Source organism: Narcine bancroftii, chromosome 1 (assembly GCF_036971445.1).
Source record: "Narcine bancroftii isolate sNarBan1 chromosome 1, sNarBan1.hap1, whole genome shotgun sequence".
Lineage (NCBI taxonomy): Eukaryota > Metazoa > Chordata > Chondrichthyes > Torpediniformes > Narcinidae > Narcine > Narcine bancroftii.
The window spans coordinates 436,231,241-436,252,628 of NC_091469.1; the positions used below are offsets into that span (position 1 = coordinate 436,231,241).

The 21,388-nt window shown below is 39.9% G+C and overlaps 1 protein-coding gene across 2 annotated transcripts in view; it reads right to left on the minus strand.

The window, feature by feature from the left end:
• Positions 1-21,388, minus strand: part of itga8 (integrin, alpha 8) — a 284,139-nt gene that overhangs the window by 132,712 nt on the left and 130,039 nt on the right. For both annotated transcript variants that reach the window (XM_069914329.1, XM_069914330.1), the window contains exons 15-16: positions 19,919-20,026; positions 1,239-1,294 (exon numbers count right to left, since the gene is read on the minus strand). In XM_069914329.1, coding sequence (XP_069770430.1) covers positions 1,239-1,294; positions 19,919-20,026 — 164 coding nt within the window. The remainder of the gene's footprint in view (positions 1-1,238; positions 1,295-19,918; positions 20,027-21,388) is intronic.

Here is a 21,388-nt window from a genome sequence, read left to right on the forward strand (position 1 = left end):
GCTTGTTGATACTCATCATTAGGTAGCAGTGGAGGTGGATCTTTTACAAATTAGGGGCAAGCCACAGGGATCGGAGCTATATCTACTATTATTCATCATTTACATTAATCAGTAGGAAGGCATGTAGGTGGCACTAAATTCAGCTCACACTAAAATTGGTGGTGGAGTGGAAAGTGAAGGTGGTTATCGAAGATTACAATGGCATCTTGATCAACTGAGCCAAGGAATGGCAGAAGGAGTTCAATTCAGCTAAGTGCAAGGTGCTGAACTCTGTTCTTTTAAACCAAGGCAGGATAAACCAAGGCAGTGTTTTAGAATAGAGTGACATCAGGAACTTAATTCCCTGCAAGTGGCATCATGTAGACATGATGGTGAAGGTGTTTGACTTCATTAATCAGGCCAGTGAGTACAAGAGTTGGGACAGCTGTATAAGATGTTGGTGAGGCTACATGGTGTGTCATATACAGTTCTGGTTGATCTGCCATCAGAAGGATATCATTAAGCTGGAAGGGGTGCAAAAAGGATTGACAAGGATGTTACCGAGTCTAGAGGACTTGAATTTTAGGGAGAGGGCTGATAGGATAGGACTGTTTTTCTCTGAAGTGTAGGAGGCTGTAGGGTGACTATAATTGAGAATTATAAAACCATGAAGGGCAGAGATCAGAGTCCCAATCACAGTCTTTTTTCCAGAGGGGGGGGAGTAAATCTAGAGGTGTTAGATTAGGTGACAGGGGAAAGACTTAAAAGGGACATGAGGGGAAAATATTTCATCCTTGGAATGAGCTGCACAGAGGGACATTTGGACAGATATATGAGAGGGTTCTGGGCCAGAAGCAGATAAATGGGATTATGGTCACTTAGGCAACTTGATCAGCATGGATGAGTTGGGCCGAAAGGCCTGTTTCTCCACCATGACTCCACAGAAAACCTGGGCCAGCTTGAACAGAGTGTTTGATACCAACAGTGCCCAGTTAGCATAAGAATGAACACAACACTATTGCAGCGTCAGCAGCTCGGGTTCAAACCCACCACTATCTGTAAAGAATTTGTACGTTCTCTCTGTTCCTGAGTGGGTTCTCCCTCCCTCAAAAATATACGGGGTTAAAAGGTTAATTGGGTGTAATTGTGTGGCATGGGCTGGGAAGGGCCTGTTACCATGCTGTATCATTGAAATTTTTAAAAAATTGCACCGAGTGGGTCAGATTGATCTCTGCTATTCAATACAAGTATGTGCTCACCGACAATATTTGGAATGCCATGGCCCAACGCAGCTGCAGAAACTTTCACAGTGAAACTGTAAATTCAAAGGGAGAGTAAAGGTCAGTATACTTCTTTCCTCATATTATAAACCCTCTTTGTTGGAATCTTAATATGTGTAATTAGACTGCTGAACATTCCATCAGTTTATTTTGAATGCTCTGAGGACAGGCTGCTACATTGTCATGATTAATGGAGCTACAGACTACTGAACAGATTGGCCTATATTTTGGTCTACTGAACAGATTGGCCTATATTTTGGCCTACTGAACAGATTGGCCTATATTTTGGCCTACTGAACAGATTGGCCTATATTTTGGCCTACTGAACAGATTGGCCTATATTTTGGTCTACTGAACAGATTGGCCTATACTTTGGCCTACTGAACAGATTGGCCTATATTTTGTGGTTGAAACAACAAGACCATCAGTGTTCACCATTATTATAGAATAAATGGGAAACCAACTTCTGGTATAACTGTGGAAATCAAAATGACTGCAGTCTAAATTACCTTCCCCCCTCAAGAAGCTTCATACTATCTGTTTCACCAAGCAGCACAGCATTTAACAGCACTAAGTTCAAAGTCACAGCGAAAGATATACTGGCTTTGAAAGTAATGGAGGAGTTTCAGCAGCTCAATTCCTGAAATGAGGGGGATAATTTAGGAGGAGAGATTGAACAGCTGTGATTATACCCATTGGCGATTAGAAAAATAAAGCAAGATCTTATAGAAAAATATGTAAAATTATGAAGAGAACTGACAATATAGAAACAGGGAGGCTGTTTCACTGACAGGTAAGATGAGAACTGAAGGATGTAGCCTCAAGACTCAGGAGATTAGATTTATTACAGAGATAAGGAGAAACGGCTACTCGCAGTAGGAAGTGAATCTGTGGGATTCTCTGCCCAATGAACTAGAGGAGGCTGCCTCATTAAATGTGTTTGAGTTGCAGATGAATTTTTGATGTGAATTTGGGATCAAGGGAAAAAGGTGGCTAATGGACCACAGCTAGATCAGCCATGATCTTACTGAAGGCAGAGCAGGTTTGAAGGGCCAGATGGCCTACTCCTGATCCTATTCATGTCCTCATATTATGAGGTTCTGTGGCAGTTACTCATTCAACATCCCAGGAAAAGTTAAAACTGGTTCGAAGGAAAATGATTGGCCCGATAAGATTCAATTACTGCAGAACAACAGGTTTACTTTTACGAGCTTTCAAGGGTTGACAAGTTCTTGAAGCTAGCAGAACAGGTGCGTAAGGAGATTGAGGCTTGCTTGCTGCCTCCATTGGCTGATCATTGGAGTACAAAAGCAGAAAGATCATACTAGAACTCTATAAAACTGGATAGACTACAGATGCAATATTGCATTCAGTTTTGGCTACATTGCAGAGGAGGTGGTGGCACCAACAAGAATGCAGAAGAGATTTCCAAAAATATTGCAAGGGCTGAAGTGCTATAGTTATGCTAAGAGACTGTATCGATTGTAAGGAAATTAAGGTGGTATTTAATTGGGTGAACTGGTTAGCGAGTGGTCAGCACAGATGATAGCACTACTAGAGCGCCAGTGACCCAGGATTGAATCTGTCACTGTCTGTACGGAGTTTGTATGTTTTCCCCATGATCTCCTGATGAGTACTCCAGTTTCCTCCCACCCTCCAAAAGTGTACAGAGTGGGTACATTAATTGGGTATAGTTGAACAGCATGGGTTTCATGGGCCCCAAGGTCCTTCAACGTGCTGGATCATTAAAGTTGAAAAGAACAAAGATAGTCAACAAAGTATATGCTACAACAGTTACAAAGTAATGGAAAGAGGTTCACAGAGATGCTCCCAGCACAAGTATCTAAAATGAAACGTTTTGTAAATAAAAAGTAGTTTCTGAACTTTTCTTGGGGAAAAAGCAGAGATAATTTTGAAGTTCAATACTTCAGAGAGACAGAGCTGAGCAGTGGAGATGCTTTGGATTAATCTGGAGAAGATGCAGTGAAGGTACAACAGAAAATAAGACCATTTATATAAAATTTAGACATATAGCACGGTAATAGGCTATTTCGGGCCATGAGTTCGTGCCGCCCAATTTACTGTTTTGAACATGGAAAGAGAAACAGAGATCTCGACTTGAAATGTTTCTCCTTCCAATAGTGACCCAGTATATGTTTCCAGCATGGTTTTTAGACTTTCAGCATCTCCTGCTTTTTAATTTAAAATTATCTTTTGTTTTGTTAAAAAAATGGGAAATTTGAAGGTAACATTCATGGAAAATTGTTTAAATTTCATTTTATTCTGATTCTCCTTCACATTATGCATTATTTATGATTAAATTGGTCTGAAATTTTTGTTTAATCATTTCTAATATTATTTGAATGACAGGATATCATAACAAGTACCTGCTGTGAACTGAGATTCACTGGTGATGGGTTGTGCAGATGGCTGGCTCCTCCCCCAGACTCTGCCCTCATCTACCCACATATATAACCCAAGTTCCCTGCCTAAACCCAGAGCACTTCTGAAAACCCCACCCTTTATCATAAGCTAATAAAACACATTGAAGGACCTGGGGCCCATGAAACCCGTGCTGTTCAACTGTACCCAATTAATGTTCTCCCTCGAGTCGTGAGCGCCTTTATTCGCACTAGAGTACCAAAGGATGATTGCTGACTTCCTCTCAAGGTCAACTCTCTACCTGATAACCTGCTCCTTTGCAGCCAGATCAAGATCAATAATCTATAGTAAGGTATATCAAATATATTATATTAATACACTGATTAATTAGGTCAGCACAACATCGAGCACTGAAGGGCGTATACTGTATTGTTCTAGGATTCATAAATAATGTCACCCTTATTTACTACACACAGAAAGAGGCCATTTATCCCTGACCAGCTCACAGTAGAGCAATACTGTCAGAACCACTTCCTTTATTTCCCTTCAGCCTGACCATCCTACCTTGGATTCATTTCCCCTTTTCAACACTAAGGGCTAAGCAGCACCTTTTTTAGGATCTGGGGAAAACCTGAGAAATCAATGGGAACCCACATGGCCACAGGGAGAACGTACAAGTTCCATTCAGGCAATGATCATGATCAGATTTGCACCCAGATTGTTGGAACTGTATGTGTATGGTGCTAAACTGCCATGCCATCATGACAACCTCCAAATGCGTATTATAAAATGGTCCTATCATTTGGATGACTACAAAATTAAACATCTGTCTCTTCATTCAAAGCAGCACAGTTCCAATGACAAGCAATGAGGAACATTTGTCTGTGATCACAATGCAACAGGTTACAATGTGTTGAATGGGAAATGGTGATCATTAATATAGTATATATTTGGAGCTAATTCTATTTCAAAGAGCTCAATTAAATCTCCTCAAATCATACTTTGTGCACAATGGACTGCCCACAGTTTCAGATACAATGGAATAATATCAACCAAATATATTTTGATAAAAATAAAATTTAAAACTTGGATGGAGGCCACAGCAAGAACCAATACAAGGTTGAAAAAGTCAAGGATGTTGGAAGGGTCGTAGTACATTTTTCAGTGAAGGCCCACTGCCAATGTCGCAAGATTTCTGTGATCAGAGTACTTGGATTTATTGCCAGAATAAATACATGAAGGAATACTTTCCTTTCTTTTTTACAAGTCATATCTTCTGCCTGGCTTGGATTTTCTTACATGGTGATGCTAAGAATGGTTCAATTTCAAGCTCACAAGATTAACAATTCATTTACGAGGATAAACGAAGGGGAGCTTTCACTTGAAAAAATAATACGAGACCTAATTGAGCTCTTTAAAAAAAAACAGAATTAGATTCAAATTGGTTAATAAACGTCTGTGTATCAAGGATAACCATGAAATATATTTGGCAGCTAATATTAAGGACAATCCTAAATCATTTTAAAAGAGGGTAGCTAGTCAATGAGTGGGGGCCCACTATATGTGAAGCCAGAGAATTGCTCTCAGGGAAAGACAATTCCAAAGATTCAAAACTCTACAAAAGAAGAAGTCTGCCCTCATCTCCATCTTTAATGGGTGAGCCTAGATCCAAATGATCCCACTGCGCCAAATTCCTCTCAACATTTATCATATTATTCTCCTATAGAATCTGACATATGCCCATTAGATCACCTCACATTCTGCGACATACCAATTCTTATGGTCCCAGCCTGATCAATCATTCTTCATGAGTGCCTTCAGTTTCCTTGGGAATCAATCTAATGTACCTTCTCTACATTGGCTCTGATGTAAGGACATCCATCCGTCAATATAGAGACCAAAACTTTGTACATTACTTCAGATGTGGTGTCATCAGCACACTGTGAACTCGCATCAAAACTTTGTTCCATTTAAAACCCATGGGGCAGCTCCATTTTTTTTTGGTGTCTTTTGTACAAGGACCCTCTCATCCTTTTAAATTGAAACCATTTAAATAATGATATCAATCTCCTGCTATTTCTTCATTGTGCCCTCATCTGGATGATAATATGATAAATTGGATCAACGAATTTGCAGTAAATGACACTAAGATTGGAAGCATTGTGGACAGCGAAGAAGGTTTTCAAAGCTTGCAGAGGGATCTGGACCAGCTGGAAAAATAGGTTGAAAAATTTGGCAGATGGAATTTAATGCAGACAAGCGTAAGGTATTGGATTTTAAAAGGACATACATGGTAAATGGTAGGGCACTGAGGAGTGCAGTATAACAGAGGGACCTGGGAATACAGATGCACAATTCCCTGAAAGTGGCATCACAGGTAGATAAAGGTTGTAAAGAGAGCTTTTGCCATATTAACCTTCGTAAATCAAAGTATTGAGTATAGAAGTTGGGATGCAAGATATTGGCAAGGGCAAATTTGGAGATTTTTTTTGAGCAGACTTGGTCACATACTATAGGAAAGATATCAATAAGATTAAAAAAAGTGCAGAGAAAATTTACTAGGATGTTGCCTGGATTTCAGAAATTGAGTTACAGGGAAAGGTTAAACAAGTTAGGACTTTTTTTCCCTGGAGTGTAGAAGAATGGGGGAAGATTTGAAAGAGGTATTTAACATTATGAGGAGGATAGACAGAGTAAATGTAGGTAGGCTTTTTCCACTGAGGTTAGGTGAGATACAAACAAGAGGTTAACAGTAAAAGGGGAAAACTTCTTCTCAGAGAGTGATGGGAGTGTGGAATAAGATGTCGTCTGAAGTGGTGAATACAGGCTCAATTTTAACATTTAAGAAGAATTTGGGAGGGGTATAGAGAGCTATGGTGTGGGTGCTGGCTAGTGTGATTAGGCAGAAAAATAGTTTGGCACAGACTAGAAGGGCCAAAGGGCCTATTTCTGTGCTGTAATATTCTATGATTCTATCTATAGTATAGCAACAACTATTAAGCAAAGCATAGATGTTCAGGGAAAGTGTAACATTAGTGGAAGAATGAACAGGATCCATACTGTAAAACATGCAAGCAAATATTAAGTAGAATGGTAGCATTATCATTAGAGCAACAGAGCAAGCGACCCGAGTTCAAATCTGCTGCTGTCTGACCATGACCACGTGGGTTTCCTCTGGGTGTTCTGATTTCTTTCCATGTACCAAAGATATATGGGGTTAGTAGGTTAATTGGTCACAGGGGTGTAATTGGGTGATGCAGGCTCGTGGACCTGAAGGGCCTGTTGCTGTATCTCTAAATTAAATAAAGTATTTTTTAATTATTATTTGCATTTACTACAATTTACTAATATGTTATAAAGCTTAACATGAACATTTTAAGGAGGAACTTACTCCTGACTACAGAGTCTAGAACTCAGATGCCACACTCTCAGAATAAGGGGAAGATCTTTTAGGACTGTGTAATGCAGAAATTTCTTCACTCAGACCTGGTGAATCTGTGCAATTCCCTGGCATGGAGCTGCATGAAGTCTCAGTCCTCCGGTTTCCTCCCACCCTTTGGAGATCTAAGGGGTTTGTAAGTTAATTGGTATATTTGAAGGGCACGGGCTCATGGGCCAGAAAGATCAGAGAATAAATATATGGATGTTGAAATAACCAAGGGATATTGGAATGCAAGGAAACAGAGCCAGATTGAGGTCTCATTGACTGGAGGAGCAGGGTCAAGGTGATGAGTGTTTCTCAAGTCTGTCCCTCATGTATTGTGCAAAATCACCCATTGGTGAACTCTATTTTGTGCAGAAAGTACTCATTATATCTATTTGTGGCACATGGTATGGAGTCTAAAAATAAAGACAACCACAGATTTGAGGCTTAAAATATAATTAAGGAATGGAAATCTGTGAAAAACAAGACAATGGATCTGGTGAGTAATGCCACTTACCACATGATGTGAAAGCCTGATTTAACTCTTAAAAATAGTCAACATTAAACTGTGGTAAATGCATTCACTGAAAGTATAATACTCGGTGTGGTGACTGCAAAGTTCTAGCATGAGATTCACGTAGCCTGAATACGCCTGAGATTGTCTGATCTCAGAAGCTAAGCAAGCTCAAGCCTGGTCAGCACTTGGAGGGGATACCGCCTAGGAACACCAGGGGTGCAGGACAAGAGGCAACTCTCTGACTGCCTTATAGAAGACAAAAGTTAAAGAATTTCATGTATGTTACATTCTAAATGAGTATTACATGATTAAAATTGAACCTTTAACTTTAACATCCATCCAGAATAATCCTACTTCCCAGGACCAGACCTGTTGCATTCTCTACCATGCCATTGCAAGAGTTCATCTAAATACAGCAAAAATGTTGCGAGAGTCCCTCGCTTTCCACCCCCAAGGTAGTGAGTTCTAATCATCCTTTGAGTGAACAAGTCCTACTTCAAGTTTGCTTTAAATTTTCAAAACTCCTGGTCTTAAACCTTGCCTTCTGTTGATGGACACCTTCGTTAAAGGAAAACGTTTCTTTCTACCTGTACAATCAATTATCTTTATAATTTGGTCATAATTTCATCAGTTCCTCCCCAGGTCTACATTGCTCCAAAGAAAACAAATCCATTTGATCCAGTTTCTCCCAAGTGCCAAAACATTCTAGACCTGCCATGATCCTGGTGAATCTCCTCTACACCCTATCCAGTACAATCACTTCCTATTGATAGTGTTGCAACCAGACACACACTCATTTGTAACTGAAACTCTGGAAAAATAGCATTTATATTTTGTTGCATTACCCACTGCTTAAATTAGTGCAGCTAAACCAGTCACCATCCTAGCGAATCTTCACTGTATGCTCTCCAGAACAATCACATCCTTTGAATATGTGTGACCAGAAAGTCTATAGAACTCCAGCTATGGCCCAACAAATTCTATCCATAATTTCCCTGCTTTTATATTCTATGCCCCTAAAAATATCCTGCATTCCTTCTTAACCACGTTATCTACCTGTGCTGCTGCATTCGGAGTTTTCGATTAGGGCACCAAGGTCCCTCTGTTCCTCGATACCTACTAAAATCCTAGGGGAGGATCTTTCCTGGACCCAACAGGAGTTTGCAGAGGTTTGGTATGACATTGGAAACCATGGCAAATTTCTACAGATGTGTGGTGGAAAGTGTTCTGACCAGCTGCATTATGGTCTATAATGGGGACACCAATATCCCTGAGTGTAAAGCCCTGCAAAAATAGACACAGTCCAGATCACAGTAATTCTCTACTATTGAGAACATCTGCAGAGCAGCAACAATCATCAAGGATCCACACCACCCAGCACATGCTCTTATTTTACTGCTGCCATCAGGAAAGAGGTCTAGGTGCCACAAGACTCACACCACCAGGTTCAGGAACAGCTGCTACCCCTCTACCATCAGACTCCATCAACAAACTCAATCAGGGACACATTTAAAGACACTTACTGTTGCACTTAATTGATTTTTTTTCTTCTCTGCATTGCAGTTTGTTTACATTTTTAAAAATTTGTTTACTTGTGTACATTGAGTAATTCTATCTCGCCTGCAGGAAAAAAGAATCTCAAGGTTGTGTGATGTCATGTGTATTCTCTGACAATAAATCTGAAATCCAAATCTAAATTGGTTGTTCATTCCCTACCCTACTTAGCTCTTCCAAAGTCTAATGCCTCATGGTGTTCAGAATTAATTTAATCTGCATTTTCTTTGCCCATATTACTCTCTGATCATTATCCCCCAGACACTGAAGAGATGTCTGAAAAATTCAAGTTGCAATGAAACAGGCATTCTACTTGATGGCTTCACTATCACCCTGGAAGGAATGAGTGATAAAAGGATTGACAGTGACATTTGTTTGTGGATGGCAGGGAAAAGACTGGTAATTTTCAAGAGCTGGCAAATAAGTAAGTCAGTCACGAAACAATCTTTTAAAAATTTGGCACACTCCCCGAGTTAGATCCACAGAAATGGTTAGCCCATTTCCTTTTTTGGCTAAGAAAGACAGCCAGTTGAATGAGTTGGTTAATGGATCCATTTGTTTGGAGCTCTGCATATTTGATTGGTTAGAACACCTTGATTGAGAAGGAGGATCTTGGAAAGGTGACAGAAAAGATATTACTTGGTTTAGAGGGTGCGAGTTATGGGGAGAGATTGGACAAACTTGGGTTTTCTTCTCTGGAGCACAAGAGGGTGAACAAAGACCGGATAGAACTTTATCATGCGAGGCATTGCTAGGATAGACAATCAGAATTTATTCCCCAGGATAAAAGCATCACACATTACAGGACATATTTTTAAGGTGAGGGAGGTTTTGGTGGGGGAAGGGGGGGGTGGTTCGGAGGAGGAGTTTAAAGTAGATGTGCAGGGCAATTTTGTTTTTTTTTATATATATATATATATATATATATAAAAGAGTGAAGGGTGCCTGAAATAGGCTGCCAGGAGTAGTAGTGAAAGCAGATACAATAGGAGCATTTGAGGCTTTCAAATAGTCTCATAAATATGAAGGGAATGGAGGGATGTGCATCAAAGTTTGAGTTTGATTTGGACATCATGTCCAGCACAGATCTATGAGCTGAAGGACTTGTTTTTGCGCTGTGCTGTTTTATCTCCCAACAGATTCAGCAGGAGCAAAGGAAGCCACAGTCAGATGAAGAGGATAACATACATTTGGCCTCCAGATCAGTCATAAAGAGGAAGTAAGGCTGGCACAATTAGGCAACAGAGCTAAAAGAATGAAAACCAGACTGAAGGAAAGAGGCAGATGACTGCAAGTTCACAGAAGAAAAATTGTCCTGCATGCAGATCATACTGCAGTTTACATGACAAGGAGAGATGCAAATTATAAGCAAAATATTTGAGAGGAAATGCCAAAGGGAGAGTGAAAGGACAAATAGAAAACGGTATCGCCAATACATTGCAAAGGCATGATTGCAGTGGAAAGACTGCATAGGAGATTAATCATATTTTGCCTGAATTAGAGGATTTTAGTTCTAGAGTGAGAATGGATATGCTGGGTTTGTTTTCCCTGGAGCACAGAGGGATGACGGTATAAATTTATGAGACGCACAAAGAGGTTGGATTATCAAAACTCTTCCCCATGAAAAGTGATCATAAAAATCAAGGAAGCATCAGTTTGAGGAAAGAAGAAAGAGGTTTGAGGTACATCTCAGGATTAAGTTTTCTTCAGAGAGACTAGCTGACATCTGGAATTCACTTCCTGAAGAGGTGGTGGAATCAGATACAAACACTATGATCAAGAGGCTTTTAGACCAAAAAAAAATGTAAATTGGCAAGGCATGAAAAGATACAATCCTAATGAAGGCAAATGAGATTGGTGCAGATGAGCCAAAAGGTCAGCATAGATGTGGAGAGCCAAAGGGCCTGCTTCTGTGATGTACAACTTTGTGTCTGAGTCTCCTCATCTACTGACTCCATCCAGCTTGATCCCAGTCCCTAACTCGGATCCATAATATTATGACTGTGATTCTAAAATAAATAAAATCAGAAAATCTGCACCATAACAATTTGAAATTAATTCAATTCAACTGATTGTCACACTGGATGAGAGACAGTGAAAAACTTTGTTTTGCATACTATCTAGGCAAGTCCACCTATAAATAGTTCAACAGCTAGTGCGAGAATGAAAAAAATTATGCAGGAGAAAGTGTAACAATAAAACAAAAGTGTTGGGTATTATGTCATACAAGACAAAAAGGCAGGATGTAGTGTTAAAGAGAAAATGTTTTAAATTTTAAATTTAGACATACAGCATGGTGACAGGCTATTTTTGGCTCATGAGGCCATTTCAGCCCATGAGTCCATGCTGCCCAATTTACACCCAATTAACCTATATTCCCCCATACATTTTGAACTGTGGGAGGAAACCAGAGCCCCTGGGGAAAACCCACAAAGACATGGGAAGGGCAAACAAACACCTCCCAGAGAGCATGGGATTTGAATCCCAATCGCTGGCGCTGTAAAGCATTGCCAACTGTACTGCACTAAGTATAGTTGGGGCAAGACATCATCTTTTACTAAAGGGACATCCAATTAATGAAGCCTTATGAGTAATTCTGATATTGTTAGAGTAGAGATAGAAGAGAACAATTAAGATGACTATAAGGAGAGGCTCTGGTGGGGACAGCTCACACCGAGTCACCACACTCCCATTCCAGAGATAGAGATCTTGATCCTACCTAAAATGACTGGATGCGGCTGTTTCCATTCTACCATTCGGATCACAAAAAGGACACGAAAGAAATCCAACTAATCAATCTCAAACTAAAACTGGATATGGGAGCACAAAGACCACCGTTCAGATAAAACTCAAGTATCGTGCCTGGGTTTATTCACCGTAAATTAGGTTCACTTTCCACTGATGCTGCCTGATCTTTTAAAAACATTTTATAAATTTTAATTCAGAGATATAGCATGGTAACAGGCCCTTCAGCCCAAGAACCGTGCTGCCCTATTAACCTACAAACCACATTCAAGGAAGAAAGGTGGGAGGAAAGCAGAGCACGCGGAAGAAACCCATGCGGGACAGGGAGAGAATGTACAAACTCCTTACAGAAAGCACCAGATTCGAACCCAACTGTAACAGCATTGAGCTAACCATTACGCTAACTATGGAACCTTGTTGAGTGTTTCCTGCTTCTGCAATATTTATTTCAGATTTCCATCATCTCCAGCTTTTTAAAATTTTATTTAAATCAAAGCATCTTCTCTGAAAACTGGATAGAGGATGGATGTCTAAAGGACCCTTCTTGGAACAAAACAAGCATGCATGTCAAAGGTAGAATTTCAAAAACAGTCCACACAGGATACAGGAACAGAAAGGAGAAATTGAACTATTGGTTGTCTATCTTGCTCATGACATTTTAGCCAATCTGAACAACTACACATAATCACAATAGAAAACTGAGAAGAAGGAGACAACACTGAGGGTTGAAAGCATTGTGATAGAAAGCCTTCCCCAACAAGGGGCAAAGCAGATCTAACCCAAATATCTTAATGAGAATTTTGAATGTCATCAATCGTCCACCCCACCACTTAAATCAGTAATCCTGTCAGCTGTGTTGAAGATAGGGCTTGAAAAGGAACTCCAAGCAAAAGGTGGCAATGGCCAAAATGACTAGACTCCCCAAATGACTGAAGTCTGATGTGGTGAGAGAGGAAGCCAACAGCAAAGAAAATGATCTGACTTAAATTAGATGACCAAATTGGGCCGCTATCCAAATCCATCTTTGGTGCCAACCAAGCAATGGCAGAAGCTTGCCACAAGCTTCAGAGGCAGTACTGGGCATCTGGGCATTCTGCAGACTTTCAGACTTCAAGCTAGATTCTCCAACTTCATGTAACTTGTTATTTCTCTCAATCAGTATCTGAACTTGCAATTTCTACAAGTCAACCATCTTTGATTTTGGTTCATTTTTTTTCTCCTATCAGTATTGCCTGATCTGCAGTGCACATCCCACGTCCTCACTGTTAACAACAGGTAACACAGATGAAGAATTATCTGATTCTCAATACCTCATTAATTTGTCTGGTGTCAGCCTGTCAGAGATCTTCCTTTTGTTACACCCAGCCCTCCCCCATCTTCTTGGTAACTCAAACAAACTTGTTCCCATTTCTGACACAAGTCCCAGACCTGAAATGTTTCTCTTTTCACAGGTGCATCCAGGGTTTCCAATGGTTCCCAGCATTTTCTGGTCTTTATTTCAGATTTTTGAGATCTGTAGTTCTCTTTCAATAATAGATATAAGGAGGTGGTTTACATGATTTACTATGACCAGTGGAGTCCTTTTGTGGTCAGTGTTGGATATCCTGTTATCTATCATTTGGATGGGAGGTGGCATGATGAGTAAGTTTGTAAATGACACCAAAATTGATGAAACTGTGGAATTGTGTCTAACATTACGAAAGGATCTAGCTCAACTGGAAAAGATGGAACTTAACACAGCCAAATATGGAAGTCTACATTTTAAGAATTATAGCCAGGACAAGGCTATCTATGGTGAATGGCAGAGCCAAAGGGAGTGTCGAAGAACAAAGAGACCAAGGGATACAAGAACATAGTGATGTTGATGACAGTTTATTATCATATACATGAGTGCAATGTGCAGATGCAAGGAAATTCTTGCTTGCCACCGCTATGCAGATATGTAAAATGCAACACAGAAATGTGAAACATATTGCCTCCAGAAAGAACATAATACTGGTCCAGAAATGTGAAATTAAAACACAGAAGATGCGTGAAATAATCAGCAGGTCACGTTACATCTCTGGAAAGGGAAACAGAATTAATATTTCAGGTCAAAGACCCATTCTCAGAACTGGGATGGGAGATAAGGAGATTGTTAAGGCGCAGAAAGGTTGGGGGAAGCGATACCCCTGATTGCGTAACCATGAGCAGTTTCCACGAGGACAAACTGTAAACATAGTTTATTTGGTTGATGAGAGGATGCTAGCAGAGGAAACTGAAGGGTTCACAAATATACAAACAATTCTGTGTCAACCTTCTCAAAGTTGCTCAACTGTCCTCAACCGGCTAAAGGTTTCTCATGTCTCTCACCTTTTCAGTGCTGTAGTGCAGAGATCAGTGATGATTGATATTGACAATGTGCGGATATAATATCTACCCTGCATGGACATCCTCAATTTTTCAGTTAGCTTTTGTTCTTATTGTTTAAAGTGTAAAACATGTTGCAAAATTTGACGTCACAAATATTTTGCTCAACAAAAGACGCCCTGTGCGGTCCAATGAACAAATATCTTACCAATGTAAATTTCCCATCTGGATGGCAAAAATCAGATAAAAGTTATTTCCTGTGGTAAAGCCTTTAATTAGACCAACTGTGACCATTTTCCTGTGTACAATATATGGCTGAAATTTATCTCAGCTGGAACCCACATAGCATCTCCACTGACTACTGACCTTCATCAATCATTTCCATTCAGAGGAAACTGTTACTTTCCATTTACAAAAGTTTAAAAGGCTCACCAGGGCTGTTCATCGTACTTAGCCCAGATTCCCCTGAGGCAATTATGAGCGCTGAGCCAATTCGTTCACCCAGAAAGCACTCCGGAAAGATGCCAAAATACCAGAAGCAAGCAACATTTTACCCCGATGACACTGCATCACAGAGGTCATAAGGCCTCTGATACTGGTATAAAAAAAACAATCATCAATACACAAGACAGCCAGCATTATCTCAAACATGTATCAGTGACCATTTTGACCCATATAGGAGTTGATTTTGCTCGGTTCAGTAAAACACAGAGCTCATCCTCATTGTTTGGATAACTTCACTAAGCAATATGAACTAGTATTATTGTACAAGGCTTCAACACAAGGGCACTGCATTACAGTAAAGGATAAATACCTCAATTTTTTTCCCCCCAGTACCAAGCCATGAAAAGTGTTTCTTCTTCTCAAAGTGAAATGCCAAATTAATCTGCATCTCTCTGGAGAACTGACAGGGCACTAATGGATATGAAGATGATGTCATTCAAAGTATATTCCTTTTTTTAAAAAAAATGTTGCAGAGGAATACCTGGATTTGCCCATTTCATAGTAGCACTGGACCTGAACATTGCAGCGTGTGAAAATTTCCTACCCTGATCCTTTCAGCTCTCCATTGCAACACCTTCCTACCACTTCCATTCTTGGTCATGAACCCAAGTTCTTTGGTTTCCACAGCATCAGTCCCTGCCCTCCCACCATCCCCTTCCCACCTCCACCAACTATTGATCCAGTTGCTTCCCAATATTTCATGGAGCAGACCCAATGGGCTGAATGGCCTAATTCTGCATTCTGCTCCTTAGTCTTTACTACTTAATAGGTCTGATTCTTCGTTTCCCTTGCACCCCCATACTTGCTCCACTCCACATTCATTTCTTCCACTACCCAGCTCTCATTCCTTCCGGCCTGGCCAAGGTGCAGGGTGAAAGAGCATTAAACATGCTGACCAAGTTACCCATCTATGCTAATTCCATTTGACTGCATTTGGCCCCATAGACTTTTCCTATCTATGTACCTATCTTTTAAATGCTGTAACTGCCTCTCTCACTTTCCCTGGCAGTTAGTTCTATCTACACACCACCCTCTGGGAGAAAAGTTGCTTCTTGTGTCCCTTTTAATTTTTTCCCCTCTAACCTTAAACCTACGCTCTCTCCTTTTGGATTCTCCTACTCTGGGGGAAAAGACCAAATATTCTTGTTATCCATATCACTTTTGATTTCAGATACTTGTACATGGTCATCCCAGCCTCCTCTGCTGCAGGGAAGAATGCCCAGCCTATCCAGCCTCTCTTTATAACTCAAGCAATCCTGTCTCCTTAACATTGTTCATCTTTTGACCACTTATCTAGTTTAATACTATCATTCCTATAGTGTGTCAATCAAAACTGCATGCAATATTCCAAACACGTTCATACCAGCATCTTGGAGAGCTGTATCAATGTCTTGGACAGCACAGGGCAACTCATCTATTCTGACCAAGTGGAATTTTGGACGTCCATTTTCCTGCATTTGATCTATATGCTTCTAAGCCTTACCTATCCACATATCTATCCAACTGCCTTTTGAACCTGCTTCCAACTTGTTCCAAATATTGACTGTCATCTGAGTGAAAGATTTTCCCCTCAGTTTGTTCTTAAATCTTTCCCCTCCCACCTTACAACTATGCTCTCTAGTTCTATAATCATAGAAATAGACCATAAGCATTCATTTTATCCATCCCCTCATGACTGTAAATCTCTATTAGGTCACCTCTCAGCTTCCAACCTTCTAGGGCAGGGGTGTCAAACTCAAATTCACAGAGGGCCAAAATTAAAAACTTGGACTAAGTCGTGGGCCAAACTAAATATTTATTGAAAATTTTTAACAACATCTGCATGTTTTCTCTTCTTTCAACATATGTAATGTTAAACTTTTTCTTATTAAAATGAATGTTTAATAATAATTTTGGTTAAACTCTTTCCAGAAGAAGCATTAACAAATGAGAAATAAAATATTCAATAAATAATATTTCTCTATAGCCTTTAAGCTCCTTTTAAATGTAATTTTTTTCACAAGCCAACAAGTCAAAAAAATAACAACTTGCTTCAATGAAAATCCAATCTTTCAACTATGAACAGTCCAAAGTTAACCAAAGAAAATATGAATCCAAGCTTAGCTTGCTAGACTGTGATTTACTCTGATGCACCTGGGTCTAAAGCAGATACTTGTCATCTCTTCTTAGATGCAAATTCATCAAACTCTGGGGTCAGATGTTGCCTCCCACCTGTCTTGAAAGGTCCTGTTTTCTGTCTTTCATTTGGCCATTTTTCATAAGGGGTTTATTACATGTGAGTTGGGCGACAGGTCACAGATGCTAATGAAAGTAAAGAGAGGAGGTGGGGGCGATTAGCGGGCTGACGGGCCGGCGCCAACGCATTTGCAAAGCATTCTGGGATTTGTAGTATTAGCTGTGCATGCGCTATACTGGCGCGGCAGCCAGTGGGCCAGCTCTAATACATATTTGATATGATCTTGCGGGCCAAATATAATTATATCACGGGCCAAATTTGGCCCGCGGGCCTGAGTTTGACATGTGTGCTCTAGGGAATAAAGTCACAGCCTATCCAATCTCTTCCAATAACTCTAAATTTCTAGTCCTGGCAACATCTTGGTGAAACTCCTCTGCATCCTTTATGTTCTTCCTATACCTGTACATACAGAACTGCACACAGTACTTGAGGTATAGACTCACCAACACCTTGTATCATGAAGTTCTAACTCCTATACACAATGATTGATGAAAGCATGCATGCCAACTGCCTTCCTCATCACCCGGTCTGCCAGTGTGGCCACTTTCGGAGAACAATGTGACTATACCCCTGCCTCCCTTCCACCCCCCACCCCCCAGTCATATCTCAGGTCAACAACACTCTCCATGCTCATACAATTTATTGTGTATATTTTGACCTGGCTTGACTTACCAAAATGTAACAGTTTGCACAAATTAAACTCCAGCAGCCATCCCCTGCCTTACAATGAGAAACATAAAGGTAAAGGTTCCATTATTGTCTACATATAGAATGAAACGTGCATGAAATTCTTCAACTTTGACAACCAGAAGGCAGACAGAGTCAATCACTTTGTCCAGTGCTTCTCACAGAAACCTATAGTACTTGGTGTTCCTAGATTGTCTCCCCTCCAAATACTGACCAGCCTGTGCCTGTTTAGCTTCCAAGATCAGATAATTCTAGGCATATTCAGGCTATGAGATACAACTCATTGTTCATTATATCACAAATATTAGTGTCATCAGCAAATACTTACCATGCCACCTATATTATCAATCAGATCATTAATGCTAGAAGAATAATAGTGGACCCAGCCCCGATCCCTGTGGCACACCACTCGATGGGCATCAATTTGACAAGCATCCCACCAACACCACCCTCAATCTCCTATCTCTAAGCCAAGATGATGAGTTCATCCTGGATCCCATGAAAAATAACCTTCCAGATCACCATGCAGTATTCTGTCAAAGGCCTTACATGTAGACAAATGATTACCAACCAGACCTTATCAATCCTCTCGGTCATCTCTCCAAAAACTCAAATTTGTGAAGCACAATTTCCCATGTAAATGTTGACTGTCCCTAATCAGTCCATGCCTTTCCAAAGGCTGATGGGCCTTGGCTCTCAGAATTCCCTCCAGTAACTTAACCACCACTAATGTTCATCTCACTGGTATGTAGTTCCCAGATTTTTCCTTGCTACATTTAATAACAAACGGAACAACATTAGTCACTCTCCAGTCTGAGACATAGGCCCTTTGGCCTACGATGTTGTGCCAACCTAAAAAAAAGAAACCTCCCTACCTTATAACTCTCTATTTTTCTTTCATCCGTGTACCTGTCTAAGACTCTCTTAAATGCTCCTATCATTCCAGCCTCAACCACCACTCCTGGCCATGCATTCCATGTACCCACAATTCTCTGTGTGAAGAAAAACCTTATCTTTGATGTCTCCCCTAAACCTTTCTCCCTTCACTTTTTACTGTCTTCTGCCACTGCTGACAATAATCCAAACATCCCTCTTAGGTCTCTCACAATTTCTGTCCTAGCTTGCCAAATTGTCCAAGGGCACACTTGGTCAGGCTGCAAACATTTAGAGTATCTTATTTTTTGTGTTTTAGGACCTCCAACATCTCCTCTCCTGTCGCATATGTCCTCTTTAAGACATCACTATTGACTTCCCTGGGTTCATTCCACATCTTTCTCCACAGTAAAAATAGATGATGATTTCTTCCATTTCCTGTATGGCTCCACACACAATCGACCTCATTGATCTTTAAAGGGCTCTGTAAACTAATTGGGCCAATGGCTGCTGATCAGTGCTTAAAAATTGAAATGACCAATCAGCATTACCTGAGGGTTTAGATTCCAGTTGAGAGTTCTGGACTAAAACAGTGACCACCCTCCTGGGTACCCATCTGGCATACCCATGGGGCTGCACTGGAATTTTCAGGCAATGGTTTTGCAGATGTACAATATTTCTTAGTCTACAAACAATAACACTGATGTACATTATTTTAAAAGTATAACTGATAAATTTTTCTGTCCAACCCCAATCACACTTCTTGTTCTTAGCTACAAAAGCTACACTTACAAATTTCACAACTAACATTCAAGTTTATCTCCATCTCAGAGAAAACCACTGCCTGTCTCTTCCAGTCTGACATCAATCAAGAAAATTCTTTCTGCAAATCCCAAATCGTGCATCAACAGGCTCCCTGCATGAAGCCCCAGAGATTTTGCAATTTATCTTAGAAGATCAAAAAAGTATTTGCCATTGCACATTTTTTACTAATCATTTTCATGTGTTCCACAGCGTCCTTCACAGAATGTTTGATGTGATTTCAAACTACAAGTGGGCAATGATACATTTATTTTAATTTCTGCTTCTTTCTAATGTTTTAATTTTATTTACAATGTTTTTTTTAAATCTTTTCTTAAAGAAAAATCATGTTTGAAGAATGGAACATGTAGTGTATCATGCTGGAACCACTAAATCTCAGATTCTGGAATAAATATACAGAACTCTTACTGCTCTGTCATTCAACATTTCTTTCTTGACCTTAAACAAGTTGATGTAGCCTTAAAGTCCTGACATTACACTAAATGGCAAGATCCCCAAATCAAGTGTCAAATGTTAGAGCAAATCAAACAGTTAGTCCCATTCTTCTATCATTACTACTTCCTCACCATGACACCAAGGTCTCTGATCCCAGCAACTGGCAAGTTTTATTCTCAGGGTTGATGATTGATGGGTTCAGAAGTAGTTGTGCTTCCACTGTCACAACTGGTCGAGCTCTGCAAGTAAAGAAAAAAAGATTTTTATTATCTTTGTCAGCACTGATGGGTTGCAAAATAAACCCACTGTGTTACAGTCATGTAGTTAGGTAATTGCAAAATAAGTTAATTGTTCCAATATCTTATTGGAAAAGCAACAATGCCTGACTACAGTAACATACCTGTCTGGTGAGAATCTTCAGCTTTATCCTTCATTTACCTTTTCATTTATTGTGCCATTTTGCACAGTCGATTTCCATTGTTTAAATCATCAGTTTTAATGAATGAAAAACTGAGGGCCATTGACTATTTCGGCATGTGATAATATGGATTAAGACCAAATAGCAGAATTAGGCACATCGAGACTGGTATATTTTTCCTCTTAATTTCATTTTCCTGCCTTCTCCCCATAACCTTTGACTCAAGAACATAACAATCTCGGAGTTAAATTAAAAAAAATTAAAAGCACAACTTCTTGAACAGAAGAGGTACAAAGCTGCATTCTTCATTACTGACACATTATACTCCTTTATTATTGCTATTGTCAAACAGGAACAGAAGTCAGTTAGTTGGCTTCCCAAGCCTGTCCTGCTATATGATGAAGTGTGATCTGCCCTTGGCCTCATTTCTTCTTCTGTGTTTATTTTCCAATGCTTCAATTTCCTGATATTTCAACAAAAATATCTACAACTTTTTTGAAATAATATGCATCCTTCACATCAGTGTGAAGATCTTACACACTTAAGTTTTAAATAACTACTCCCTAATCTTGTACCCATGTCTGTTCAAAAGGGATGCTCTACCCAGTCATGTCCCATAAGGATTTTACATTTTTCAAGATCACCTCTCCCCATTTTTCTAAACGGCAAAGCATATAGATTTAATATAATTATGCAATCATAATTGCAAAAGCCTCTCATCCCAGTAATGAGATTAATAAATATCACCTGGACTGCCTTCAATGCCAGTACATCCTTTTTTCAATAGTAAGGAGATCAATAGTATTCTAGATATGGCCTCATCAGATTCTCATACAATTGCAACAATATTTGCCTTTTGTTAACCCCAAGCTTCTTTTATTCCTTCTGAATGGTCTTGGTCTGGAACATTTGACCATCTTTCACATCCCACAGATGCTGCCTGTCCTGCTGTTCCAACAGCTCTTTCAATAAAGCCTTTCTGACCATTTGCTACCCCTGTCTGCCCACTAGCATTAACTTCCCGGCACCCGCAGTGTTTTTCCATCTGGATAGTTGTCCAACTTGAGATCTCTGTCACCAAGGTGCAGAAGCTCACATGTCCCCATATTAAACTCTATTTTTTTTCCGTAGAAACCACATCCTGTTGCAAGTGAATGAAACTTATTGACATAATTTAAACTAA